Raw genomic sequence first — 26,813 nt, 5'->3', positions numbered from 1 at the left:
GTAAAGTCAAAACAACACATTCTTACGCGTTTCATTCAATGCATGCATCATGAAGGTATCACTCAATGTTATTCGTGCTTCGGTCCACAGCTGCTCCCTGCCTGCCCACATATACATGGCGATCCATTTATAGACACCCCATTGTTTCTTATGACCTTCTTGCACTCAACAGTTGACTTATCTATCGATTTGCTCCATATCTTACAGGGAAGAGTGTTAGCCGATTTAAATAAGTGAATTACGATCGGTGAGATACATTTAGAGGCGTTGAAATAAAATAAAATATCATCTCTATCGAGACGATGCAATGTCTGCCGATGTTTTGGCGCAGTACCTCTACCTGGACCACGCTGTGTGTTAAGTTTACTCTTCAGTGACTCCATCCACTTGCGCCAACCTGCCAAATCTAATCCAGGTATTGGAATGGTCTCCGTAAGTCCTGACCATGTCCGTCCAATGATCGCTGGGCTGCGGCTGCTTGGAACCCTCTTTTCGATTTAAAGCTTTCGTGACTGCAGGGATTCATCTTCTTGGTTCTTTCGGTAAAGTCACGTAGAAGGGAAGTAATACAATAATAAAAATTAAACATAATAAAATAATTCTCACGACGTTTCGGACACAACGCAAGTAGCCGTCCTCAGGTGGAGAACAGGTCTGTCTCCTCGACAAGAAGATGGAACCCTCTTGTTTCCGATATTAGGAAGCCACTGGAGCTTTGCACTTTTAAATCCCGATTGAAAACTCATTTTCCTTAGAAATTAGTTTTCTGCTAAGTTTATCCTTTTCCCGCACCTCCGATTTAGCATGTTTGGCTATGTGGGGTGCGCAAGAGGTTCAACATGCGTGCATGCATACAAGTCCGGTGAAGACCTAAGAGCAGTTGGTCAAGTACTGTTAGGGCAGATCTTGGAGCCCGCTTGTCAACTACGCAGCAGCTGCATGGGATCTAACGGAGGGTAACAAAAAGCGTTGGCGATGAAGTGTGGTGTTGGCATCGGCGGCTTTGGCCAGGGGTGGTGACATTCTGGTCTTGAATTGCCAATGCCGCCGCCTCTCCTAGGTCTTCATGGTGGAGGGACAGCGGTCCATGCCGGTCGTCAACCAGGTTGGGCAGAGAGAGACCGTGTCTGGCGTGCGCTACCAACACCCAGAGATGATCCTGCATGCCGGGGAGGTGCTGAGGACGCTGCACTACGAGCCATTCTATTGGAAACTGCCCTCGCAATTCACTGGGCCCAAGGTGAGTTTGACGATTGCCGCGTGCCCACTGCACGTTGTTGCAGGCTCAACTTTGAGCTGTCCGTGTGAATGTGCATCTAAAATGACCGAGACAACAGCAAAAAAAGAATACTAAACGTTACATTCGATTCTGCGCTTGATTTTGGACAATATTTCAGCTCTGAGAATGAAGCATCTGCTTGCGCGTCATGCAGCGCACATTTCTCTCGCGTGCAGACCGGGTGGGAAAGTGCTACACTGTGTGGACCAGAGGTCGCCACTTGAAGGGCTGTCAGAGATAGCCCTCTGATATCCCCTTCCATGTGCTCTTCTCTAACACGAAGGAGTCGCACCGCTCTGCGAGAGACCTGAATGGATTCTTCACGGCATGATACCTAGAAGCTTGATCGGGAGAGAATTGTTGATTTTTTGTGGTTTTAGAACATGTCTTGTCCATTTGTTTGCAAGTAAGATCGTGGCCTACCTGGTGAAGGGAGCCGGTAAAAGCGTTAAGAAGGTAACGCTACCAGATTGTGCTCGAGGGAAAGAACCATGGTGGCGGCGGCAACCTCTCCTGCCCCGCAGCTCACGGCTTACGGGGGCAAGCTGCGCTACACGGTGTACTTCGAGGCCGAAGATGGGAGCGGCCGTTCAGACCGAGAGCCACAGGTGCTGCTCCGTGGCGGGCGCAATAAGGAGCTTCTGATCTATCGCGACATGGCGCCACCGCGCCCTGGACAACGTGCGCAGCACCAGATGGACATGACGGAGGTAACCGCGCGCGCTGTGCTCGCCCACGAAAAATTTGGCAAGTGGTTGTTGTGTTTCTTTCTAGATTTGAAGCATTCGTGACTGCAAGGATTCATATTCTTAGGTTTTTTTCGGTAAAGTCACGTAGGTAAAAAATTTAAATTAATAAAAGTAAAATTAAAATAAAATAATAATCACGACGTTTCGGAGGCAACACAAGCTTCCGTCTTCAGGTGGAACCGTCACAGCACCATAGCTGTATCAAGTGATAGAAATTCTAAGAAACAGTATTTGTATATATACTGGTGAGGGTGGGAGGAGCCAAGGTAGGCCTGAATATTATTTTTGTGAGGTTCGGTGCGGCTGAAGTACGCTGTCATAAAATGAGTCTTTGTTGTGTAGAATGTTTTTTTGTTGTTGCTATGATCGGTTCGAGTAGTAGACATTAAGGGGTCGAATGAATCTTCGATTCATTTATTATTTCACAATCGGTCGTATTATGGAGCTGAGTCCAGACATGATCCCGTACTTGGCGATGCCACACAAAGACGTGAGGAAACGGGATTAGGGGAACACGGAGAACCAGGTGGATAGAGGCAGCGGAAATAGGTGTAGAACAAAAAGTATTGAGATTGAGCGCAGTCGTAATCCTGGCTTAAAGAACGAGAACAATAGCGGAATTATGTTCGCTCCCGTCCACGGTCATAAGCTGACGGAAGGTAGCGAAATGTTAACTACCTCGCCTGCTGTACGGGAGGTCGTGGGTTCGATCCCGACGCTAACGCCTGTATATTTGGAGTTTGCATGTTCTCCCCGTGGTCGTGTGGATTTTTCTCCGGGCCCTCCGGTTTTTCCCCTCCACATTTGGAATCATGCGTTTAGAAGTATCTGACTGCTATACATTTTCACGTGATAAGCCAATTCATTGAGCTGTGATTTGTGGCCAGGTCGTTTCTGAAAAGAGCTACATAGCTCAGTGGGCCTTGCAAGGTAAAAGAAAAAAATGTCCATAATTTATGAAGATGATCATGATAAAGCTCATCGTACATGTAGAGAATCACGTGTGTAAGAGTAATGATTGTATGATTCATGCGTGCTGCATGCAATGGGTTAATGTCAACCCTGCAGCCACGAGCGGTGCGAGTAAGCATACTTCACGGAAATGTTTTTTGGGGGGTTCACCAACATGATAGTTGCATATGTGTGATAGCTGTCACCTCGTAGAGGGGGTGGCTCTTGATGAATGTACCTGCAGTGGTCTACATCATGCTGTTCTCTTGATGAATGTACCTGCAGTGTTCTACATCATGCTGTTCTCTTGATGAATGTACCTGCAGTGGTCTACATCATGCTGTTCTCTTGATGAATGTACCTGCAGTGTTCTACATCATGCTGTTCTCTTGATGAATGTACCTGCAGTGTTCTACATCATGCTGTTCTCTTGATGAATGTACCTGCAGTGGTCTACATCATGCTGTTCTCTTGATGAATGTACCTGCAGTGGTCTACATCATGCTGTTCTCTTGATGAATGTACCTGCAGTGGTCTACATCATGCTGTTCTCTTGATGAATGTACCTGCAGTGGTCTACATCATGCTGTTCTCTTGATGAATGTACCTGCAGTGGTCTACATCATGCTGTTCTTCTCCACAAAATGGAGGATGGAACAAATTACGGCTTCACTTAAACACGTTTGCATCATTACCTCCCTTTGTGACTGTCCCCACACAGTCGGTCCCATTGTTTTGTACTGCGTCTTGATATAAAGTGGCATTCGGATAATTTCTTAATCAAAATTCTGATTGTAGTCGTATTTTGTAGCTGACGACAAATTCCTAGTTCTCACAGAACTGTTCATAAAACTGCAACCCACTGCATCTGCATTTTTTTTCGTCTCACAAAAGCTCCGAACGCAGGCGATGCCAAGAATTACAACGATACAAAACATCAAATCCTTTTCAGCGAATACCAAAGCTCCGATGTCATCCGCTGAACTTGCCACACCAACTTGCGTCATCAAAACCCAAATGGCCTGGGCCACCTTCAAGTCAACCCGCCACTGGAGCTACAAGTGGAAATCGTAGCGGTGCGCCGCGTTAGATGCACGTCGGCACAAACGGCAGCATTGTTCCCCAGCATCGTGAGGGCCACGCTCACCAAGTGACCCCCTGCACCCCACCCCCTCTCCGCCCCCTGCTCTGTACGACCGCCAGCACGAGTGGCGTTACTTCAACTCCGTCCTCGATCAGCCCGTGAGCCGCGCCGACTTCATGTCCATCCTCGGCAGCATTGGGGACATCTTCATCAAGGCCTCCTATGGCAGCCGCATGACCGAGAGCAGGTGACTTTGATCAACGTGGACACCTCCATGTGCTCTGGCGTAGCCGCGACATCGTTTTACGCATCGCGACACAGTGTCGCTTGATCGTGGATCTCATGTCGTACGATACACACTGCGGTATCGCCACTTCTCGGCAACCCTGTCGCACACGTGGCAACCGTGGGAAGCCAACGTGCCTGAATTGACGTTACAATCACGGCGATTAAGTGCCGTGCATCTTGCCACATTGGCTTGGGTAAGGGACATCCTTACAATGCCTTAGCAGCCATTAAAAAATAGAGAATAGATCAGCAGACAGTATGTCTCCTCCTCATACATCTGTCTCTACGTAAAAAAATAAATGTATTTGTTCCACACAACCCATCTGCCACATGGCCGTTTGGGAGTAGATAATTTGAGCATCAGCTGCTATTTGCAACTAGTGCAATAATATTATTTGGTTCTTTCGGTAAAGTCACGTAAGCGGTCGTCATCGTCATCATAAGCGGTCATCATCTCTCCACCTGATGACGACCGCTGGTGTTGCGATGGAAACGTCGTGAGTTTAAAAAAAATATTTCATTATTTCTATCTCCGTGACTTTACCGAAAGAACCAAAGAGTATGGATTCCTGCAGTCACGAAAGTTTTAAGTAAAAATTTAGTGCAATAATGTGCATCTGTCAGTCTTTGGTGGCTCTCTAGCACCACTCAGTGGGTTATCTCAGAACTCCGCTTGTTTTAAAGTTTACTAATGCATGTTAAACTCCATTCGCACCGTACGTAGCCATCCGTGCAAATCCACTGCACCCCTGTTCCAGGGTAGCTGGCATAGCCAGGAATTATGCCCACCCAGCTGTCATTGTTTAGGTGAAAGATTGCCTTTGCATATTTCTCATCATCAACAATCCATGGGCAGATAACCCGTAGGTGTGCCCTGTACATTTCGTCATTTTGTTTCCACTTTCCACTGTCTCGTGCCAAAATTCTCAAGTAGGTGGACCTCCTTGTGGCACCAATCTCTTTTGTCGCCAAGCCATTCTCTGTTAGGTCTGATATATCTACACACACACGCATATCTCCGGATAACCTAGGAGTGTGTGCGAGCTCTGTTGAAGCGCTGTGCTCTGACCGCGTGGGCCGCAGAATCTCGGAGGTGTCGCTAGAAGTGGCGGCCAGGGGGAATGGATCGGGCCACCTGCAGCCAGCGTGTCAGGTGGAGCAGTGCGAGTGCCCTCCCGGCTACAGCGGCCTCTCCTGTCAGGTCCTGCCCCCCCCCCCCGACGCGCGCACACCGCCACTGCCAAATTCGCACCCTCAAAACTCCCCGATTATACACACGCACGGCGCGACACGCCCACATTCAACTCCTTCAACATAAATTTCGATTTAAAGCTTTCATGACTGCAGGGATTCATCTTCTTGGTTCTTTCGGTAAAGTCACGTAGAAGGGAAATAATAAAATAATTCGGATAAAACATCGTACAATAAAATTCTCACGACGTTTCGGCCACAACACAAGCAGCCGTCCTTTACCGAAAGAACCAAGAAGATCCTTCAACATACACCGTTAAAACGCAATTTCCATGCACGCCAACGATACAACACCGCAACAGACGCCCACGTCATATACGGCAATAGACACCGACGGTACACACCAATAATTATAATATAAGCTCTTAATAGAGGTTTTTGGGTTTTATCGCGTAAATATATAAATGTGTCGTTAAAACCCGCCACCACCCGACACTGAATACTGAGCACAAACTGAGTAATTTGTAAATGTTGTGGCTTGGCTCTCCAACACACCAGTGTGCTGTACTAGTGACGAATTGCCACGTTCTGTTTACGTGACAACCCTTAGTAGTTGGCTGTGTCGGGTGGTGGTGGGTTTTAACGACACATTTATATATTTACGCGATCTAACTCAAAAACCTCTATTATGGATGATATTGGTCGCGAAAGCCGACTACGTATTTAACTGAATATACACCCTCAACGAGTACCCTCAACATACACCTCTGTACCTTAAACACACACTCTCACAACTCAACACTCGGCACACACACCTTCACCACCACCCCCTCACCACACACGCTCACCACACATACTCATCACACCCTCACTCCACACACCCTCAACGACTCCACTTTGCCGGTCTCTAAACAGGGATACACAGACACAAGAGTTGCAATGCAAATTCTGTTTAAATTGTTTGACAGATGAATGAATGTACTGTACTTTTAGAATCCCAAAGGGTGACTAATGGAGTCCACAATTGATGTGGAATCTATTCGTCGAACTTTGCTTGAAGCGCTCTGAAAGAAAAAAAATGTTCTGACCAATGTGTGTTTATTTATTTGGAGAAATGCCATATTCAAATAAATTCAACATGATACACGGAAACATGACTGCTGCTTTGCGCTTAATTAAAAAACGGTTGCTTTTACACTTTTTTTTTCAGGAATGTGCACCAGGGTTCTTCCGAGATGTTTCGGCCAGACACGCTCCTGGACAGCCGAGACTCGCACTCGGCCCTTGCATTCCATGCCACTGCAACAACCACAGTGCATCATGCGACCCCGAGTCTGGACGGTGTCAGGTAAATTGTTTTTGTTTTGCTTCAATGAGACGCGCATACACTACCCCTCCGCTCTTCCACCGGTCCACACTCTAACTCGGAGTTGTCATTTTGTAAAGTTTGCACACTCAAAGCGGCGTGCTCTTCATGGTGTTGCGGTTATCAAGCCAGATTTTCAATACAAACAATGGTGAAAGTTTCTTAAATGCCACTCAGCGGTCTACATGGGTACGCTACAGTCGATCAACAGGTCACATGGTATAGGTCACGTGTGGTGTGGTAAAGTGTTGAGTACTCCCACCTCTTCCAAGATGCCTGGCGCAGCATGGAAGAGGAGGCCAAATTACTTGTATACAGGAGGCCGTGGGTGAGATCCCGACCGTGACACCTGTATATTTGGAGTTTGCACATTCACCCTGTGGTCGCATAGATTTTTATCCGGGTCCTTTGGTTTTTCCCCCCACATTTAGAATCAAAATGCGTTTAGAGTATTTGTTTGCTATAAATGTCCACACGATGAGCCGTTTTGTTGAGCAATCATTTTGTGTGGCCAGGTCGCTTCTGAAAAAGAGCTACCTAGTAAAATAAAATAAAACAATATTTAATCTTGATTTGAAGCTTTCGTGACTGGAGGAATCCATACTCTTTGGTTCTTTCGGTAAAGTCACGTAGGTATAAAATAAAATACAATAGATCCGTCATCCGGTGGACGCTTGTGTTGCGCCCGAAACGTCGTGATCTATTGTATTTTATTTTATACCTACGTGACTTTACCGAAAGAACCAAAGAATATTTAATAGTTTACTTACCAGGTGGCCTCTCTGGGAGCCTCCCTCGAGCAGAGCACCTTCCTCCCGAAGTGGCATGAGCCAGACATTGCATGGCTGCACTTTTACCTTGGCGTTGCGGGACGGCTGTGCACATTTGTCACTCGGTGCTCGTGGTCTTACGACTTGACTGCAAACGGCTCGCACAAGAATGCCGGCGCACGCTGTTCGAGTGCCACGCACGGTCGCAGTGTTTGTCACGACGGATGTGTGCCACCTTGACGAATGCGTGTCACCAGGGTTGTCGGCACAACACGACGGGACATCACTGCGACCACTGTGCCCCGGGGTATTATGGGAGGGTCAAAGGTCGCCACGACGACTGCACCGCATGCGCCTGCCCGAAAAGTAACCCAAACAAGTAAGGCCTCTCTTTTCCCACCACTCCTTCAAAGCCTTGGCCAGAGACGCAGGGAGAGGTGGGGGGTGGTGGTACAGTGCAGACTGTAAAAATATACAATGCTATTACTGAGGCTCTTTGAAAACATAAGCCTGGGTTTTGAGAAACAATTCTCAGCGCAGTGACTGTATGATGGTCATTGTGTTCTTCCAGCTGTCAAACTTGCAATCATGTACTATTCACAGGAGGGTCATACATATTTCATTGCAGCAACACACCACCAAACTGTCCCCATTTTCCACATTCACCACATGCTGTTGTACACGAAAACAACACATTGAAGGAAAGTTAAGGGGCTGCTTAACTCTCTACTGACCCATATTTCTAGTTGCCGACTGTTGATTCCCTCCCTCTGTTCAAGTCCAAGCTCAAGGCTGGTCTTGTTTCCTCTCCCCATGACTCGCTCACTCTGTCTCTCTATACAGTGTCTCCGTCCACACTTTTTACTATCTTGTCATCGCCCTTCCCTCCCTGTCCTCTGTAGCATTCCACTCCTGACTCCCTCTTATCTTAATTGATGAAAACTATTATCTTCACATTATCTTTACGTGCTGTCAAAATCCACTTGTAATTCAGCTTACAGTCATGTGTACAGATCATTTTCACACAGCCCTGTGTTACTGACAGACATTCCTTAAATGTCGATATTCACTGTTACTGCATATGCATTTGTATTGTTAGTGTATGGCACAAACACCACATTTCTGACTCGCAGCATATTGAGTTAATGGAACATATGTGAACATCTATGGAAAATTACAGTTAAACCGTGTATACTGCACAAAAGTCAAGCACAAACGGCTTTAAACACGGGAAAATGCCTTAAATGAGAAGTTAATGAATGCACATATACTTAGGACATATTGTCGTGTGCGGAGAGTTAGTATTTGTGAAAACTAATGGGCGTGGGTGGTCAATTGGTCGGGGCGGATACACGTGTGTCGGTCGGTCGGATACGCGATGTTGTACTGCACTGTGGAGGCGAGGGGACACCGATGGGTTTCTTCTCATCATTCATCGTCGCCGTGTCGCAGCTTCAGCCCGACGTGCACCCAGGTTGGAGTGGACGACTTCCGCTGTGACGCCTGCCGCACCGGCTACACTGGGCAGTACTGCGAGCGGTAAGGACGTTGACTCGTCACCCAGCGTCGTGTGCTTCGTGTCGCTTTTGCGATCGGCGACGCATTGCTGGATTTGCCGAGGGAACCACCGACTGTTAATTCGCGATTGAATGACCGGTGGGCACGGTCCGCGGTTTTTCCATTCGTGGCGCTCTTGAAAAGTTTTCAGGATCCAAAAAAGAAATTCGGTGTAAAACACAGTGTCGATGTAGACACACGGGTTTTTTTTCTACTTCAGCGCCAAATTGCTTGATTTAGAAACAGGACATGGCACCAACATGCCACCTTATTTCCCAGTAAACGCACCCACAGGCACGGAAGCGCAGGGAAGTGCCAGTGGGAGCGCAATGCTTTGACCGACTTGGGCCACCAACAGATTTCCTCTCTTCTTGGTTCTTTCGGTAAAGTCACGTAGAAGGGAAATAATAAAATAATAAAAATTAAACATAATAAAATACAATATGTTTTATTTTTATTACTTTATTATTTCCCTTCTACGTGACTTTACCGAAAGAACCAAGAAGATGAATCCCTGCAGTCACGAAAGCTTTAAATCGAGATTTCCTCTCATTCGCCGTTGTCCCCCCCCCCCACCCCTCCTTGCTCCAGGTGCTCTCCCGGTTACTACGGCAACCCGTCGTTGCCTGGCGAGCCCTGCCGGCCCTGCGGTTGCCATGGCGACGGGTCCCTGGGTGGCGAGTGCCATCACGCGACGGGGCAGTGCGCGTGCCTGCCGGGGGTGATGGGCCGTGCGTGCGACCAGTGCCAGCCCAGACACGTGCTCGTCAACAGGAACTGCCTGTGTACGGTCCTCACCACCAGGGGGCAGCACAACGTGGGACCTTTCTTTGGCAGTATCAAAATATCACGATAGGTTTTACCCCTTTCTGGCAAAAGGTGTTAAGATGTTAAAACACCAAACAGGATCCTTTTTTTTCAAGGAATCTCTTTTTTCAAGGAATCAAAGAAAGCTGTCTCTGGTGTGGACCAATCCGTTTTAAAGACAATGCATCTATTACACTATGTAACACAATTTTTGTTCCTGGGTAGTAAGTGTTATTTCGTAATTTACTGGACTTTGAACACCGCTACCAAGGACAGTATAACGAGAACATGATGGGAGACTACATTTTGGGGCTGATTCGTGAAAGTGATTTACAGTATAATTGTAAATCTCGAAAAACTACTCACTTCTAAATGTTGTGGTAATTTTTGTATTACTTTAATATAAATACATGTTAATTTTGATTCATGTTGTTTTTTTCTGACTTTATGTGAACAAAAAGACACAATCGCCAGTTTCCTCATTGGAAATAGGTAAATTTCAAAATATCACTGTCCTGATCACGAAAGCAAAGTTTGTGGGGAATAATACCCATTTTCTGTACTTTTGAGGCATAAGCAATTGGTAAATAACACTTACTACTCAGGAACAAAAAAAAATGTTACACAGTGTGATCAGAGCATGCTTTTTTTTGCATGTTCACCACAAGTACGTGTTGGTTAATGCAGACAGGATTCGTTGAAAAATGTCTTCTGTTTGGTGTTTTAACACCTTTTCTTTTGCCAAGGGCAGCACTTTGGCTCCTCAACACCATGGCCAGCGTTGATTCAGTCGGCATTTTATTTACGGTAATTTTAGTTCTCGCCCTAGTTTGGTTGACGACCACCTGTTGAGTTTGAGTTGAGTTAGTCTGCCTTGAGTCGGTGAACTTGATGTCATTTCAGCCAATCGGTAAACTCTGTAGATTTGTATATAAATATATATGAGGCCAATTGCCATTTTTGGTTTCCTTGAGTACACTGCGGTCTTAAATACCATAATTAAGTTGTCTTAATTGGCATCTTCATTAGAACTCGCTAATTTAGTCTCATAGTTAGTGATGCTTGTGGTGAGCAGTCATAGCTATTGTCATGCTGCATGATTTTCATGCACCCCCATAGTCATCGTTGATGAAACGTATGGGCCCTTGTGGATCCTACTGGGCCCATATCTTGAAACATTTCGATTTATTTGGCGTCGTGAAGCACATATCCACGTATATTTATTCAATTGTAGTTCGAACAGCTCTGCCTGTTACTCAGCAGTGGGGCTGTTGACTTCTTTAATGAGTTAAAAATCCAAGTATGGACCATCTGGCAGCCATCACACGGGCATGTTTTACATTGCTGGGAAGCATGCCCTGGCTTGAATACCGCTGGATTTGGTTTTGATTTATTTTATTATTCATGCAGCCTCGAATATTTTATTTTCCTACCTACGTGACTTTACCGAAAGAACCAAAGAGTTTCGAATCTAACCTATAAAACATGCAGGTGTGGGGTTACAAAGTCGCACGCAATTTCTTCAAATGCCTTTGCAAATGGTATAATGCCGTGTTTGTAATTTGCGTCGCATTAACTTTTTACATTTGTGTTGCGTGAGTCACTGCTTCTGCATCGCCAACCTTCTCCCTCCAGCCTGTAATGACGACTGCACGGGCTTGCTTCTCAACGACCTGGATGTGCTTGCTGTGAGCGTGATGTCTGTCAACCTCACCGGCCTCATCCCTGCTCCGTACTCACGACTCGAAGAGTTCGCGAACATGACCCGAACGCTTGGGGCAAGTGTGGTCGTGATATGTGTGCGCCGCTAAATGTACCTCACTTATCCAGTTCACTCTGTTCTGGTAAAGCATTTATATTGCTTGCAACGTTTGAAAGTTTTCAAATGTCTTTTTTTGTTTGTTACATATGAACGCATGCCATATGGTATAATTAACAATTTATACATCTACTTGCAGGATCAGCTTAAATCACAGAAGCCACCGTCCCAGATGACAGATGCTGCTACTCGGGGAGTGGCTGATGTTATCGGAGAAATCGATGCCTTTGATAGTCGGGTGAGTTCGCTGATGGCCTTTGACCTGTTGGCCGTAAATTTGACTTTTATACATTATTTACCATTACTCTCCACCAGGCCACTTGGCTGAACCACTTGCAAAGCCCACTCAAAATGTACGCTATTATATATACGCTTAATACTGCCCACAGACTGCTCACGTATATCGAGCATTTTTATTTTCAATATGTAGGATTGGGTGAATAATGATATTACATTTTTGGTGAAAATTAATTACAGTGGCAAGTGATCAAACCTTAAAGCGTTTGGATGTTTCAGATGTTTCAAAATAATGACGTGACATACAGAGGTGATTTTGTCTTCATAGCTATACCTTTACATTGGTTGTATAGATACCCGTGAATGATTTATTGGCTTTAAAGCAGGTAAAAGTTTGTTGAGAATGGGCAGGTGCTTTGAATCGCCCCTGCCATTCTCTCCCCACCCGTACCAAATAGGTGTCCCAGATTTGAAGCTTTCGTGACTGCAGGAATCCATACTCTTTAGTTCTTTCGGAAAAGTCACGTAGTTATAAATACAATAAAATAAATGAAATCACGACGTTTCGATCGCAACACAATTGTACTTATAACTACGTGACTTTACCGAAAGAATTAAAGAGTAAGTCAATTGGCAGGTGTGTGGTGGGGTCAAGTGTGGGTTCTTCTACCTCATCCAAGGTGTCTGGCCTGCTTCACGGAGGAGGCCAAAATACCATTTAGAGGGGGCTCCCCAGAGCTCTCTTTAGCGGAGGCCGTACTGGCAGCAGTAGCGTGAGCAAGCAATTGCAGGGCTGCACCTTTACCGTATCTGCACAGAAGCAGATATCATCGCTCCAGCGATATATATCTAAATTTCGGGGATAAACAAAGCCCCCCCCCCACTGAATCAATGCGCTTGTTCTACAGGCCACACGGGTGCTGGAGGAGGCGCGTGCGACCGAGCAGCAGCTGCGTGAGACGCAGGAGCGTGCTGGCGCGCTGCTGGCGAGCGTACGCAGCGCCTTGAACGCCGCTCTGGGTAACGCGCAGACGCACACACACACGCATATACGCACACAAGCACGCAGGCATACTAGGGTCAGCCCACTGCCCGACATCCTACCAGCCTTGTATGCATGTACGTTGGACTTATTTCGCACCGTATGTAGCCGACCATGCTAATCGGAGGTGCGGGGAAAGGACAACAAACTGAACACAAAAATCAGTTCTAAAGAAATCAATTTAACACGTAGGCTTTCGCGACCAATATTATTCATAATATAGGTTTTTGGGTCAGATCTCGTTATCTATAAATGTGTCGCAACCCTCCACCACCCGACACGACCAAACAGCAAAAAATGTGTCACGTTTTTCAAAGGACAAAATAATTGACTTCTTTAGTGTGCTGAAGAGAGAATCAACAGCACTTTAAAATTTGAGTACGACATATCGCTGATAATAACAATCAGCTTCATTGGGCAAGAATGGTGAAGCTCTCCTGTTGCTTCCGGTTTTAAATAGAGCAGCAGCAGGGTGACGTCATCATTTAATTCAATTCAATCTGGTGCAGTGATTCGAGGCAAAGAGGGGGAGGGTATTGTAATTATATAGATTGGTAATCATTCATTTGTTATTCATTGGTATTTGTTTCCCTCTAAAGAAATCAGTTTTCAATCTAGATTTAAAAGTAGCTTCCTAATATCGGAAGCAAGAGCGTTCTAGACAGCCACAGAAGCACATTTCAAAAGGGCGCGATGCAGTGACCGTATTTGTTCGATGGCACAGTAGCAACCGCATCTCCTTAGCAGTGGCAGTGCAGGACATTGGCGATCGCGGCAAAAGCTTCGACCCCCAAGCAGCTCAAGGAGCCTCAAATTCATGAAAAAATAAATGAGATGGACCTGATGTCGGCAAACGTTCAGATCCTCAAGAAAGACATTATAAAAGCAAATTCATCTGCAGATCTTTTCTCTTACATGACTACATTGCAGTCTCTTTCTCTCCATTGAAAACTAATTTCGTGTTTAGTTTGTTGTCCTTCCCCTGCACCTCCGATTAGCACGATTGGCTACGTACGGTGCAAAAGAAGTTCAACATACACACACATTCCGTTCCACCCAAAACCATAAATGGGTACCACAGTGAGTCAATCGGCAGGTCGCTCGTAGTGGGGGTAAAGCTCCTTGCATATTCACTTCTTACAAGATGACTGGCCAACATGCAAATAATTTTTCGATTTAAAGCTTTCGTTACTGCAGGGATTCATCTTCTTGGTTCTTTCGGTAAAGTCACGTAGAAGGGAAATTATAAAATAATAAAAATAAAACATAATAATATTTTTTCCCTTCTACGTGACTTTACCGAAAGAACCAAGAAGAACATGCAAAGAGTAGACCAAATACCCTCGGCTCCTACTATTTGGGGGCCCTTTAGCCAGCGGTGGCCGTGATCAAACAATTGCAGGGCTGCTACATCACCTCCATCGCCGGTGCTTTTTTTATTTCCACACATTCCTGCCGCAGAGCTGGTGGGGAACGCGAGCCGTCTGCGCGAGCTGGCGGTGGGCGGCGAGGATGGCGGCGGCGGCGGCACGGTGCCGCGGGCGCTCGCCGACATGGAGCGCCTCGTCGCTCAGATCCGCGCCGTCAGCCTGGCCCGGCAGCGCGACGTCGCCAACAAGGAGCTCGGGTCAGCAGGACGGACATTCCCCTCCCCGCAACCCACCTGCCCCCAACTGCTATGCATAAGACAAAGATCCCCCGTATAGCCTTGACAGACTGTTGGGGCAAGTGCTGTTAGCGAGCACCTATGAAGGCCGGCACGGCACACACGAAGGGGGTGGGTGGCCAGCACCACGCCCGGCCGCCTTTATCTCCCCAGTGACGAAGTTTTTACACATTGCACCAGGTACTCGATTGAGGCTGCGTCGAACTAGGGGAGGCCCAGGACCGATTCAGATAATCGTCACTGGTGTTGGCCGTCAGCGGGTTCATAGCACGGCGCGCTAACCGCTACACTACCACTCCCCCATTAATGCACGTCCTTATGCATGGACACATAAGGACGTGCATCAATTCGGCGTTTACGTGCAATACGACGTCTCTGTGCGCGCTTCTTGCTTTCCCAGCATTGTGTTTACGGACCGCGGTTCTCAATGACGGAGCCAGGATTTTCAGGTAGGGGGGGCAACCCCTCCAGCAATGAAAAATGATAGAGGAGTTGTTAGTAAGTAAGGACTTGTCCCTTGCTTTTTATTCGACGCGTGTGCGGCGATGGCGCAGCCATCGATCGAGGGTCTAATTCGAAACGCGTTGTGTGATCGGCATCGTGCTCGCTGAAGGTGAATGCCTTCAGGGAAGTCGTGTGCTGTATACGCAACTGCGCACAATTCTGAGTCACTTATAACTGCTTTGCCGTTACTTATTGCCAATTATGGACTCAGACTATTGTCATATCATCTCATAGAGTTACTGGCACTTAATAATATGCTACACAGTGGCAAGTGTTGGTCACAAAATGTCGATTTATTACTAATAAACCCCAATGATCCGATCGAAATTAGGGATTTCGATCGGATCATTGGGGGGGCACGTGCCACCCCAACCCCCCCCACTGGCTCCGCCAGTGGCGGTTCTGAGCTCCCCGTGCCAAACATCTCCTTCACTGCTTTCCGACTGGCAAGTACGTGCCGTTTCCGTTTGGTCCAATGTCTTCTGCCTTTTTCCTAATATGCTCGTCTCTGCCTCTGCCCACCCCTCTGCCACGTTGCCGTGGCTCTTCCCGAGATGTGTTTACATCTCGGTTCAAATACGAGGGCCGTTCCCACGTGGCTCACTTCATCACTTCATTGGATGTGTTTGATCCATGTCCAACATTTTTTTTTCGATTGTTGCGAGATACGTTTATAAACAAGGTTCTGTATTTTTTGCGTGAATATAGAATCAAATCATGCTTTGGAACAATAGTTTCCAACAGGCTGATAGACCCAAATAGTTTATGCATCTGCAGTCCTGTGGTAATACGCCATGATTATCGGATATCTCGGCTAGATAATGTGACTCTCTTTCAGTAATCTCTCTGCTCGGAGGACAAAATTACTAAATTCATGAAAAATCAGAGCAAATATTTGTGCCATTTCAGCTGTCATATTGCAGTGAATCATTGTCGAGTCACGATAGCGCATTCTGCAGCACTTAGCATTGGCAAAAAATAAAAAGTAGATGTTTATAGCTGGCATAATTAAATAACATCTGTGCAAAACACCAACATGTACAGCCCTCCGGTGTGTTTTTTGAGTTTCACCGCATGTTGTTTGGCGCGCCGTTCAACATTCTGCGCTGTGGGCTGGGAGCTTCTTCAGGAACTGACCAACAATGCATTGCCTGAAGAAGCTCCCAACATGCAGAGCGAAACATTGGACATCGTGCCGAACATCATACGGCACAACCTGCAATAGCATTGGAGGTCGAGACGGCACAACCGTGAGAAATTTCGCGTTGACTTTTTTTCTGGTTTTGATGGTGTTCTTTGCGCAGGAAATCCAGAGAGCTGCTTGACAAGGTGAAGCAGGCCTTTGAGCAGCCTCGCCAGGCAAACGAGGGCTTGGCCCAGGACGTGTCGGACCTGCTGTGGGAAGTCTTCAACCGCCTGTCAGACCTGCAGAGGATCCTGAACGAGGCCAAGGAAGCCACCGCCATGGCCAATGAACTCAACCAGAGCAACAACAAAAGCCTGGTCGAGCTGAAGGTGATCCACCTACCTATGTGTACATTTCAACAGTGTCCTGTTTAGCAAGCTTGTAATACATGCCATCTGTATTGCCACAGTAATTGAGCATGTGAAGATGCATTGATTCGTCAATTACAATGTATTATTACGGTCACGATACATCATTGAGTCATGCCTGCATTCATATCTAATTTTAATTTGGTATATATTATAAGTGACGTTTGGTGGTGGTGGTGTTGTGCGGAGAGCTGTAGTGTAGCGGTTAGCACGCTGCACTATGAACCCGGCAACCCGAGTTTGATTCCCGCTCATGGCCAACACCCAGTGGCAATTTTCTGAACCAGTCCTGGGCCTCCCCTAGGTCGACTAAGTCTCAAATGAGTACCTGGTGCGGTGTGTAAACATCTCCAGAAGGGATTCAAAGGCGATCGGGCGTCGTGCTGGCCACCCACCCCCTCGTGTCATAGGTGCTCGCTAACAGCACCTGCCCCAACAGTCTGTTAATGCTATATGGGTGATCTGCATCTTTTATAGTGGCTAGTGCATTGCGCTTGAACCCGCCTACCTGAGTTTAATTTCTGCCCATGACTATCGCATCAGTTGGGAGTGATATCAGCACTGGTCCTTTCTCTCCCTCCCCCCCTTCACCACACCTGCACTGACCATTATGGTTATGTACAGTCAAAAAGCCCCATGAGTTATATAGTACAGGGATTCCTTCATCATTTGGTGGACTAAGTGGCTGGATGTTAGTCATGTTTTTGTGTATGTTGTATGTAATTGATTTATTTGATTTCTGCAGCCACTAGTGGCCCTACATTGACCACAATCTCAACAAGAAGAAAACATTATTGAAGCAATTTGTTTACAATTCACTAAATCGTGACCAAGGTGAATAGTCGTATGCCCAAAAGTTCTGAACACGTTTTTTTTGTACATGATACACGCCTAACTAATACCATGATTATTCTCTCTGCAGGATAAAAGTGCAACGCTTGAAACAAATTTGAATTCGACCAAGGAGATGATTTCCCAGGGGGAGAAGATTCTCGGCAATGTCAAGCAAGCAATTCATGAAATTGATAAGCTGCTTAAGGTAAAATTTTGTTAAAATTACGCCCATCGCACTGCAATTTGAATCCATAAAACACCTACGTACGACCGCATCTCAAGGTTCTATTCGCCAGGAAATATAAACACATTATGAGAATGTCGGGAAGATCTGGCATGTTTGCTATACTATGCTTTTTTTAAATTTTGAATTTCATTCCAACATTTGCAATATGATTGTGGACCATGTATAACCGTTCTTACCTTGTATATTTGGGTGCTGCTATGGTGCAAAGGCTGGCGCACATAGGTGGTCTGTTCAACCGGCTCACGTAACAGCTCAAACAGTGGCACAAGTTTCATAACCCCCCCCTGCCATTCTGCTGTACACCCAGCAGTGTAAATGGGCACACTGCAGTTTTTTTATTTTGCTGGAGCAGTCTACACCTGATGACGGTTGCTTGTGTTGCTTCCGAAACGTCGTGATTTTATTTATTTGTTTTCATTTTAATTTATTTTATATTTTTTACCTATGTGACTTTACCGAAAAAACCAAAGAGTATGGATCCTTGCAGTCACGAAACTTCAAATCTAGAATTAACACTGCAGTTTGTCGATCCAGCAGTACGTATGTTTTGTTGAACTTCTTTCGCACCGTACGTAGCCAACCGTGCTAATCGGAGGTGCCGAGGAAGTAAAACAACCAAAAAACAAAAAGCAGGTCTAAAGAAATTAAATTTCAATTCAGAATTCTAGATGTAATAGTGAACAGCTCCAGTGGCTTCCTAATATCGGAAGGAAGAGCATTCCAGATGGCCGCAAAAGCGCATCTGAAAGTGTGCGATGCAGTGACCGTCTTTGTTCGATGGCCAGCCAAAAGCCGCTGCGAGGATGACCGGAGTTCGCGTGATGGTTTACGCTCCTCGACGAGATCAGCAAGGTATCGTGGTTTATTCGTGGCAAGCACTCTGTGTGTACTGAAGGTCATGTGTGGTGATAGTAATTCCATCTTGTTCCAATTATTCATGGCCAGTGAGGAAGAGTAGACCAAGTAGCATAGAGAGAGGCTATTCAAGTTCCCCCGTCCATCATCAGTGGCCTAAGAAAGTAGTTTAAAGGCTGCACTTTTAACATTTACAGTGTTTATACTTCGTTATACGTCTAGCATTTACTGTAGCACTGTGGAACATACTTTAACTTTAAATTTATATTTAAAGCTTTCGTGACTGCAGGTATTCATATTCTTGGTTCTTTCGGTGAAGTCACGTAGAAGGGAAATAATAAAATAATAAAAATTAAACATAAAATAAAATTCTCACGACGTTTAGGACGCTGTCTTTCCGACAGCTCTGTTTCTTCACCTGAGGACGGCTTCTTGCGTTGTGGCCGAAACGTCGTGAGAATTTTTTTTTCCTTCTACGTGACTTTACCAAAAGAACCAAGAATATACATACTTTAACTGTTGTGTACATCATACTTTATATTGTATATATTTCCTGCGTGACATATTTGTTGAAACGTTGGGCCCAAAATGAGGCCTTCCCTTGATTTTCCAGGTGGTTCCCATTATGAAGATGTAATACTGTACAGCAATTGCGATTTGTCCGGAAACTACAAAATTATTATTAAGTGAACTGTTTCAGCTGTCTTTGATGTGAGCTCCTATTATTTTGAGTATATTGTTTCGCAAAAACATGTAACTGACAACTGTTGTATATGTGTACATTTCATTACGAGTTACTCCCACCACAATCTATCAGTTTATAAATCAAATTAATCACAATATGCTCATAACACACACATTTATTTACATGCATTTGAACAGTAATTGCCAAATTGGGAAGATATTGAACTCGAAAACACCCATGGACTTCAACAGTATGAGGTTATGCGTCTCGCCCTTTGAATTACTCGTCTCCACACATTAACATACAAAGACAAAATGAAGATCCCCGTATAACCTTAACACACTGTTGGAGCAAGTGCTGTTAGCGAGCACCTATGTGTGTTTAACATACACACATGTACTCGCGCACACACACACATGTCGTCATCACTATTTATCAGCCACTGCTGGATGAAGGCCTCCCCAAGCCATCACCAGCTTTAAAGCTTTCGTGACTGCAGGGATTCATCTTCTTGGTTCTTTCGGTAAAGTCACGTAGAAGGAAGTAATAAAATAATAAAAATGGTGACGACCAGGTCTGTCGGGGAGACAGCGTCTGTCTCCCCGACAGATCTGGTCTTCACCTGAGGACGGCTGCTTGCGTTGTGGCCGAAACGTCGTGAGAATTATTTTATTATGTTTTATTTTTATTATTTTATTACTTCCCTTCTACGTGACTTTACCGAAAGAACCAAGAAGAACCATCACCAGCTGTTAGAGTTTTGCAACATAATCTAGCACCTGCAGATGAGTTGATGTCTTTACTCAATTTCTTTTGTCGGATGTCCTCTGTTCTCTCCATTGGTCTTCTCTCCTTTAGTTGCCACATCCATCATTACCCTCAAGGACTAGCTATTATCCCTTCGCAAAAATTGTTCTACTTAAGCTCACTTACGGTTTTTTTTTGTATCAGTCCATACGATGCCTCTAACTCGTGCGTATGATCTAATCCACGTGTTGCTCATTCTCTCTCTCAATCTATTTCCAAGCACGCATCTCACCCGCACACATATACACAAATGCACATGTATGTATAATGCATTGATATCATGCATAATATTTATATTGCATATTAAACACAAAAAAGACGAACATCCCCTCTGTGGTCTTAACAGACTGTTGGTACAAGTGATGTTAACGAGCACCTATCAAGGCCGGCACGGCTCGTGAGGGGATGGGTGGCCAGCACCGTGACTTTGTCTCCCAAGTGGCGATATTTACACACATATACTCATTTGAGGCTGAGTCTACCTAGGGGGGAGGCCCAGGACCAGTTAAAATATATCCCACTTGTTAGCGGCCGTGGGCCGGAATCGAACCGGGGTCGCCGGGTTCGTAGCGCAGTGCGGGTAAAAACATTACTCCACCGCTCAAACACACACACTCGCACGCACGCTGACATTACCCACATTCTGTGTAGAGATAGAACGCCTTTTGGCGTCATCTGGTCCAACACCAATGGAGACTAGGCTCTAAGAAAATCTGTCTCCGGTGTGGACCAATCAACTTCAATGACAGTGCATATCATTATCAGAGTTATTTCTTTTTGTTTGCATTTTGACTGCTTGTGTTGTGGTTATTGCAAACATGACCCCTTGTATAAAGGTGTCAGTTTCTGTACCAGATGAAGGGGTAAAAACCTACTACTACAGAAGAACTGTTAACGCGCACGCGGTGCATGTCGCACGCCTTCCTGACGCAGCAAGCTGAGCTCGACCAGGAGCGTCTGGACACGGCGGCGCCCAAACTGCGGGACCGCGTGGACGCGACGGTGATGGCGCTGCGCGAAAAGGGGCTCATCGAGCTCGTGTTCCGCGCGGAGAACCACTCGGCCGCCATGCAGGCACTGGCCGCACAGCTTTCCCGGTGAGCCGGGCCACGTGGCCTGCGTTGCTAGGCCTCACCCACCTTTCGTGGTAGTTAGCGGCTTTTTTGTTTGCTGTCGTCGTAGTCGCGAGACAATATAACGTATTCTTAGGTTTTTTTCGGTAAAGTCACGTAGAAGGAAAGTAATAAAATAATAAAAATAAAACATAATTATTTTATTACTTCCCTTCTACGTGACTTTACCGAAAGAACCAGGAAGATGAATCCCTGCAGTCACGAAATCTTTACATCGAAATTTATACACAGTTAATCAACATACATCATTTATGTACATTAATAACCATTTACGTTTCCACTTCACTGGATTGTGGCGTTGAGCGGTGGAACAGCGGTCGGCACATTGCTGCTCTGAGCTCAGCCTTTTGAGTAACATTTACTGCTACGGCTGACATCGGTGTCGTGTGACATCTAAACAGGTTCTGGCTCCAAGTTCAGGCAGGCGGTTGAGCTCTACCTCCAGTTTCCTAATTGGCATGTTATGTAAGCAGTGAATTGGGTAATCAATGGGAAAACAGAGCCACATTTAACGAAATGCACCGGTTGGGTGCTCGCTAGGCTGTTGCCCACCTCTTTCCCCCCCGTAGGGTCTGCGTGCATTTCTTCAGCTGCGAGACGCCAAGTGGGAGGAGGTCACTGTGCGCCCACCTTAACAGGGACCACCCGCATTTTGCCACTTCGCCCGTCGTTTTTTTCAACAAGTGTCCAATTATACTCAACCGTGCTCGATCGGTCATCGTTCCTTCCGAAAAAGAACACGCTCTGGTCACGTCTGACTCCCCCCCCACCCACCCCTGGCATTTGAAGATGTGAAGTATGGATGGGCGATAACTGTGGCGGCTCTGTAACTCGCGCAAATGCGGTGCACCTGGCCCATGCTAAGCCTTTGCTTTCATCTATCACCATCGCACTTATTGCAAATTGTGTGACAACCCATTTGCAGAGAAAAAGCTCCGGATAATGCTAGCCATCTCACTTTGGTACTTATTTTGCCAAGGTAATTTTGTCTCGTTTTCTAAAAAGTTGCGCACCCTGTAATAACAGAGTTTCGAGTTATTTTAAAGCATTGTAAATTATAATACAGCTTTCATTAGCAATTTTCAGGGATCACATCTGCAGCTGCTTCTGTTGGGATACATTTCTTATATGTGGAGCATTGTTAAAAGGTTCTGTCTGGTCCTGTGATTCAGGTCCACTGCAGGCTACTCATCCTATAATGAATTGTACTGAGGCTGGGGGGGGGGGGCGTGGAAGAGTAGACTGATTACGGAGGACACCTGAAATTACTGTCGAAATTCTAATATTGAAATCCAATCGTGATGGAAACTTTGGTTTTCACATAATACCACCACAAAGTAAAACGTGCATACAAATTTATACCTCCAGGTTTCCCTCGCTTTATGCAGGTTCGGTTTGTGAGACGTTGCGAATATTTCTACCCAAAATTCACTCTGCGGTGTGAATTCACTTGCACGTGGCTACGCGGTCGGACGTGAGACAAAGTTGTTCGTGTACTGCTTGTGTACTGTGTGTGTACTGCGTGTGTACTGTGTGTGTGTGTGTACTGTGTGTGTACTGTGTGTGTGTACTGTGTGTGTACTGTGTGTGTACTGTGTGTACTGTGTGTGTACTGTGTGTACTGTGTGTGTACTGTGTGTGTACTGTGTACTGTGTGTGTACTGTGTGTGTGCTGTGTGTACTGTGTGTGTGTACTGTGTGTGTACTGTGTGTGTGTGTACTATGTGTGTGTACTGTGTGTGTGTGTACTGTGTGTGTACTGTGTGTGTGTACTGTGTGTGTAGTGTGCTGTGTGTGTGCTGTGTGTGTGCTGTGTGTGTACTGTGTGTGTACTGTGTGTGTGTACTGTGTGTGTAGTGTGCTGTGTGTGTGCTGTGTGTGTGTGTACTGTGTGTGTACTGTGTGTGTGTACTGTGTGTGTAGTGTGCTGTGTGTGTGCTGTGTGTGTACTGTGTGTGTACTGTGTGTACTGTGTACTGTGTGTGTACTGTGTGTGTGCTGTGTGTGTGTACTGTGTGTGTACTGTGTGTGTGTACTGTGTGTGTGTATGTACTGTGTGTGTACTGTGTGTGTGTATGTACTGTGTGTGTACTGTGTGTGTACTGTGTGCGCTACTCGGCAGGCAGCTGTCTCGTGCGGTTTCGCTTTGTGCGCCCGTTTTTTTGGAACGCATCTACCGCATATAGCGAGGGGAAAACTGTGTATATATAAAAAACGCTAACCTCAATTTAAATAAATAGCGCCACCGAATTTTAGGAACTGGAGGTCAGAGAGTGCGCTGCATTTATATGGGCCAATTCCAAAGCAATGTGTTTACAGCCTGTGGTTTCCAATCTCAGCACATACTCCCGAGCTTATGGTGATCTCCCGACACTTGCTTTAGAAAGAGCTCATATATATTCCTATTTTTTGCCGTGCACTCCCCTTTTTTTATTTCTTCACAGCATTCTTGATGAGACAAAGAACCAGACGTTTGATGCGACGGCTGCTCTGAATGCGTACGGGGCGATCGTTCAGGCGGTGGCGGACGCGGAGGAAACTGCTCAACAGGCCGACACTGTGGCCAGCGAGGCGCTTGCTCAGGTGCGGTCATGTCGCAACTCGTCAAACACCCCGTGATTACGGCCGGAGCGGTGTCAGATCGCTCCCGCCGCTCGTTTCTCGCCGCATCTTGCAATGCGGTACGAATGCAATTTTAAAACGTGCGTGCGTTATTGACAGAGGGGGGGATGGCGGGGTGAGGCCCTTTTCCGACGGTCGTGTTTTGTTCGATGGTCAGGCCGTGGGTCCCTCTGGCTCCCTGGAGCAGGCTGGGAGGGCGTCCCTGCAGCTGAGCAGTGAGCTGCTCCGAGAGACGAAGGAGCTCAATGACAAGGCCACCGGTAAACCTGCACGTGCTGAAAACTCCTGCCCATTGGGTGGTTCGTGTTTATTACGTGCTGAAATGCTCAGCCACTAAATTGCAGTAACTTGTTTCACGTAGTTTTTCAAGTTTGTGCTTAAGAATAATAGGTTTCACTTGTTAAAATGGTAGCTTCAACACGGTGATAGGCATGTCACCAGCCGTGTAAATGTGTGCACCGCAAGTTAGTTGATCGGCAGGTCGTGTGCGGTGGGCTAATGTGGGGATATTCCCACGTCTTCCAGGACACCTGGCCAGCGTGTAATGGTAGGCCAAATGTCCTCTTGAGTTTCTCTCCAGAGTTTCCATCTAAAGAGGCTGCATCTTTACCCTTAAAGTAATATGCATGTAACAGCGATGTCATCAATGGTGTAATCGTGCTACCGGTCAAGTAGCGCCGTGCTTGGGGCGTGAAGCTCGTAGTTGAAAGGCTGATAATTAAAATGGCGGTTGGATGTTCACGTGCCGCTTCCTCTGTCCGATCGATAAAATGAGAGAAACTTTGTGGAAAGAGAAAACTGGCTGCACTTGGGAATAACTTTACCCCTGCTATACAAATATGGAATTTCCATCACGGGCTAAGGGCTATTTCAAAAAAAGAGATTACCAAATCCCAACCGTCATTTCATCAGGGGCACTGTGTTGCAGAGGTCGCAACCGGGTACCCGATACCCGTACCCCTACCCGATACCCGGCTACCCGTACCCGGCCGGGTACGGGTACGGGTAGCCATTTGCGACCCTGGTGCGGCCGGGTACGGGTACGGGTAGGCCGTGAGTCACTGGTGAGTAACCGTTTGTCACTCATTTCGGGTAGGGTACGGGTAGGGAACGGGTACCCGTACCCAGCCGGGTACGGGTACGGGTACCCATTTGCAACCCTAGTGCGGCCGGGTACGGGTAAGGAATCAAAACCCGTTTGCGACCTCTGCTGTGTTGATTGCATTCGATGCTGTGATTTTAATCCTCCATTGCCTCTACTGCGTGTTGTCATCTGGGCCACCGGTTTAGGCTTTTCTGACCGCCTGGCGGCCATTAAAATGCAGGTGACAAACGGCGAGGACAAGACCAAGGCTCTCGCGCGGCAGCTGGCCTCAGCCCTGGCCTCTCTGGCCTCACTGCCTAATGGTGCGTTTTTCACCAAGACGCGCACACCCAACACGAACCTGCCCCGTGCCATCTCTTACTACTGCTGTTACTGCTGCGTGAGTTCTCGTCGTTGTGCTCTACAGCTCTCTGGTCTCGTCTAGTTCAGATTTTTGAATAGCACCTTATTCCGAGGTGCTCTACGACGATTACAAAATTGTACACGAGATGAAAGTGGTTGAGATAGAGTGGGGTTGTTGTTGAGAGTGGCGGTGTAGTCATGGTGACAGGTAGGAGAACTGGCAGGAGGGGTTGGGGTAGTGATAGGGGTTTGGGTAGTGATAGGGGTTGGGGTAGGGGTGTCGGGTTAGGGGTGGGGGTAGGGGTGGGGGTAGGGGTGTAAGGGTGGGGGTAGGGGTGTACGGCTGGTCGTAACTGTGGGGCAGGGAGAAGAGAGGAGTACAAGCAGGTTTTGGTCTTAATTAGAGTGAGAAAAGGTGATGTCATCAACACCTGTACATCAACTAATTAACATTTCTGACTATCGCTTGATGAATCTGGTTGTTAATCACCAGCGAAACGTCGTACTTGAGTTGTAGACGTCGTGGGTTTACTCCTCCACACACCGGTGTGCTGAACTAGTAACAGATTGCCACGTTTTGTTTACGTGACAAACCTTACTAATTGGTTGTTTCGGGTGGTGGCGGGTTCAACGACACATTCATATATTTACACTGTCAGACTTAAAGCCATCACTTTTGCAATATCCAATCGCCTATCTAGAAGCAATCAGGTCATTCAGAATCAACGAGGGAGCTACAAATGGATCGTCCAGTACACCGCGTAAAAACAAGTGGAGGTGCAAAACGGAGTTCTTATACTGCATTGTGCAAAAGTATATATATACAGTGTGTATATGTATTCACAGTTCTAGATATTATGTCCCTTAGATACAAGCCGCGCCATGGAGGAGGTGACGGAGGCTGCCAAGGGCGTGAGCGAGGTGGCTTCGGGGGTTTTGGAGGAGACAATGGACCTCAACAAGAAGATCATGAACGTGTCGGAACACCTTGACAAGGCGGCGGAGAACGAGCGCTCGGCCAACGCTTTCATCGACGACTCGGCGAAGAACAGTACGGACCGCCCACCAAATGACCCCGAAGGGATCTTAAAATATGTAAAATGCGTATGTAATTTCCAATTGCGATGCAAAGAAGACGCAAACAACTCAGGAGGGGAGCGTGTGCGCACAATTGTCGGGCTCGCCAGTTGTGAACCTAAGGGAGCAGGAGAGCGAGAGAGAGAGGAGGAGACAAATTGGGAAAATGTAAACGGGGGAGAAGAGAGCGAGAAAAAGGATGGACCGGAAGGGATAGAGTAGCAATAGAGCGGTCGGATGAA

General features: G+C 46.5%; 1 protein-coding gene across 2 annotated transcripts in view; it reads left to right on the top strand.

The window, feature by feature from the left end:
* LOC144717871 (laminin subunit alpha-1-like) overlaps positions 1-26,813 on the top strand; it is a 141,344-nt gene that overhangs the window by 85,228 nt on the left and 29,303 nt on the right. For both annotated transcript variants that reach the window (XM_078593612.1, XM_078593611.1), the window contains exons 25-43: positions 1,061-1,240; positions 1,804-1,989; positions 4,183-4,310; positions 5,435-5,552; positions 6,753-6,890; positions 7,936-8,057; positions 9,131-9,217; positions 9,827-10,020; positions 11,678-11,820; positions 12,001-12,099; positions 13,007-13,118; positions 14,602-14,767; positions 16,615-16,825; positions 17,787-17,903; positions 21,226-21,389; positions 23,870-24,008; positions 24,205-24,307; positions 25,338-25,454; positions 26,363-26,545. In XM_078593612.1, the coding sequence (XP_078449738.1) occupies positions 1,061-1,240; positions 1,804-1,989; positions 4,183-4,310; positions 5,435-5,552; positions 6,753-6,890; positions 7,936-8,057; positions 9,131-9,217; positions 9,827-10,020; positions 11,678-11,820; positions 12,001-12,099; positions 13,007-13,118; positions 14,602-14,767; positions 16,615-16,825; positions 17,787-17,903; positions 21,226-21,389; positions 23,870-24,008; positions 24,205-24,307; positions 25,338-25,454; positions 26,363-26,545 (2,707 nt within the window). The remainder of the gene's footprint in view (positions 1-1,060; positions 1,241-1,803; positions 1,990-4,182; positions 4,311-5,434; positions 5,553-6,752; positions 6,891-7,935; positions 8,058-9,130; positions 9,218-9,826; positions 10,021-11,677; positions 11,821-12,000; positions 12,100-13,006; positions 13,119-14,601; positions 14,768-16,614; positions 16,826-17,786; positions 17,904-21,225; positions 21,390-23,869; positions 24,009-24,204; positions 24,308-25,337; positions 25,455-26,362; positions 26,546-26,813) is intronic.

This window comes from Lampetra planeri, chromosome 4 (assembly GCF_965212315.1).
Source record: "Lampetra planeri chromosome 4, kcLamPlan1.2.h2, whole genome shotgun sequence".
Lineage (NCBI taxonomy): Eukaryota > Metazoa > Chordata > Hyperoartia > Petromyzontiformes > Petromyzontidae > Lampetra > Lampetra planeri.
Note: the sequence above shows the minus strand (reverse complement) of the source record. Positions and strands in the feature narration are given on the sequence as shown.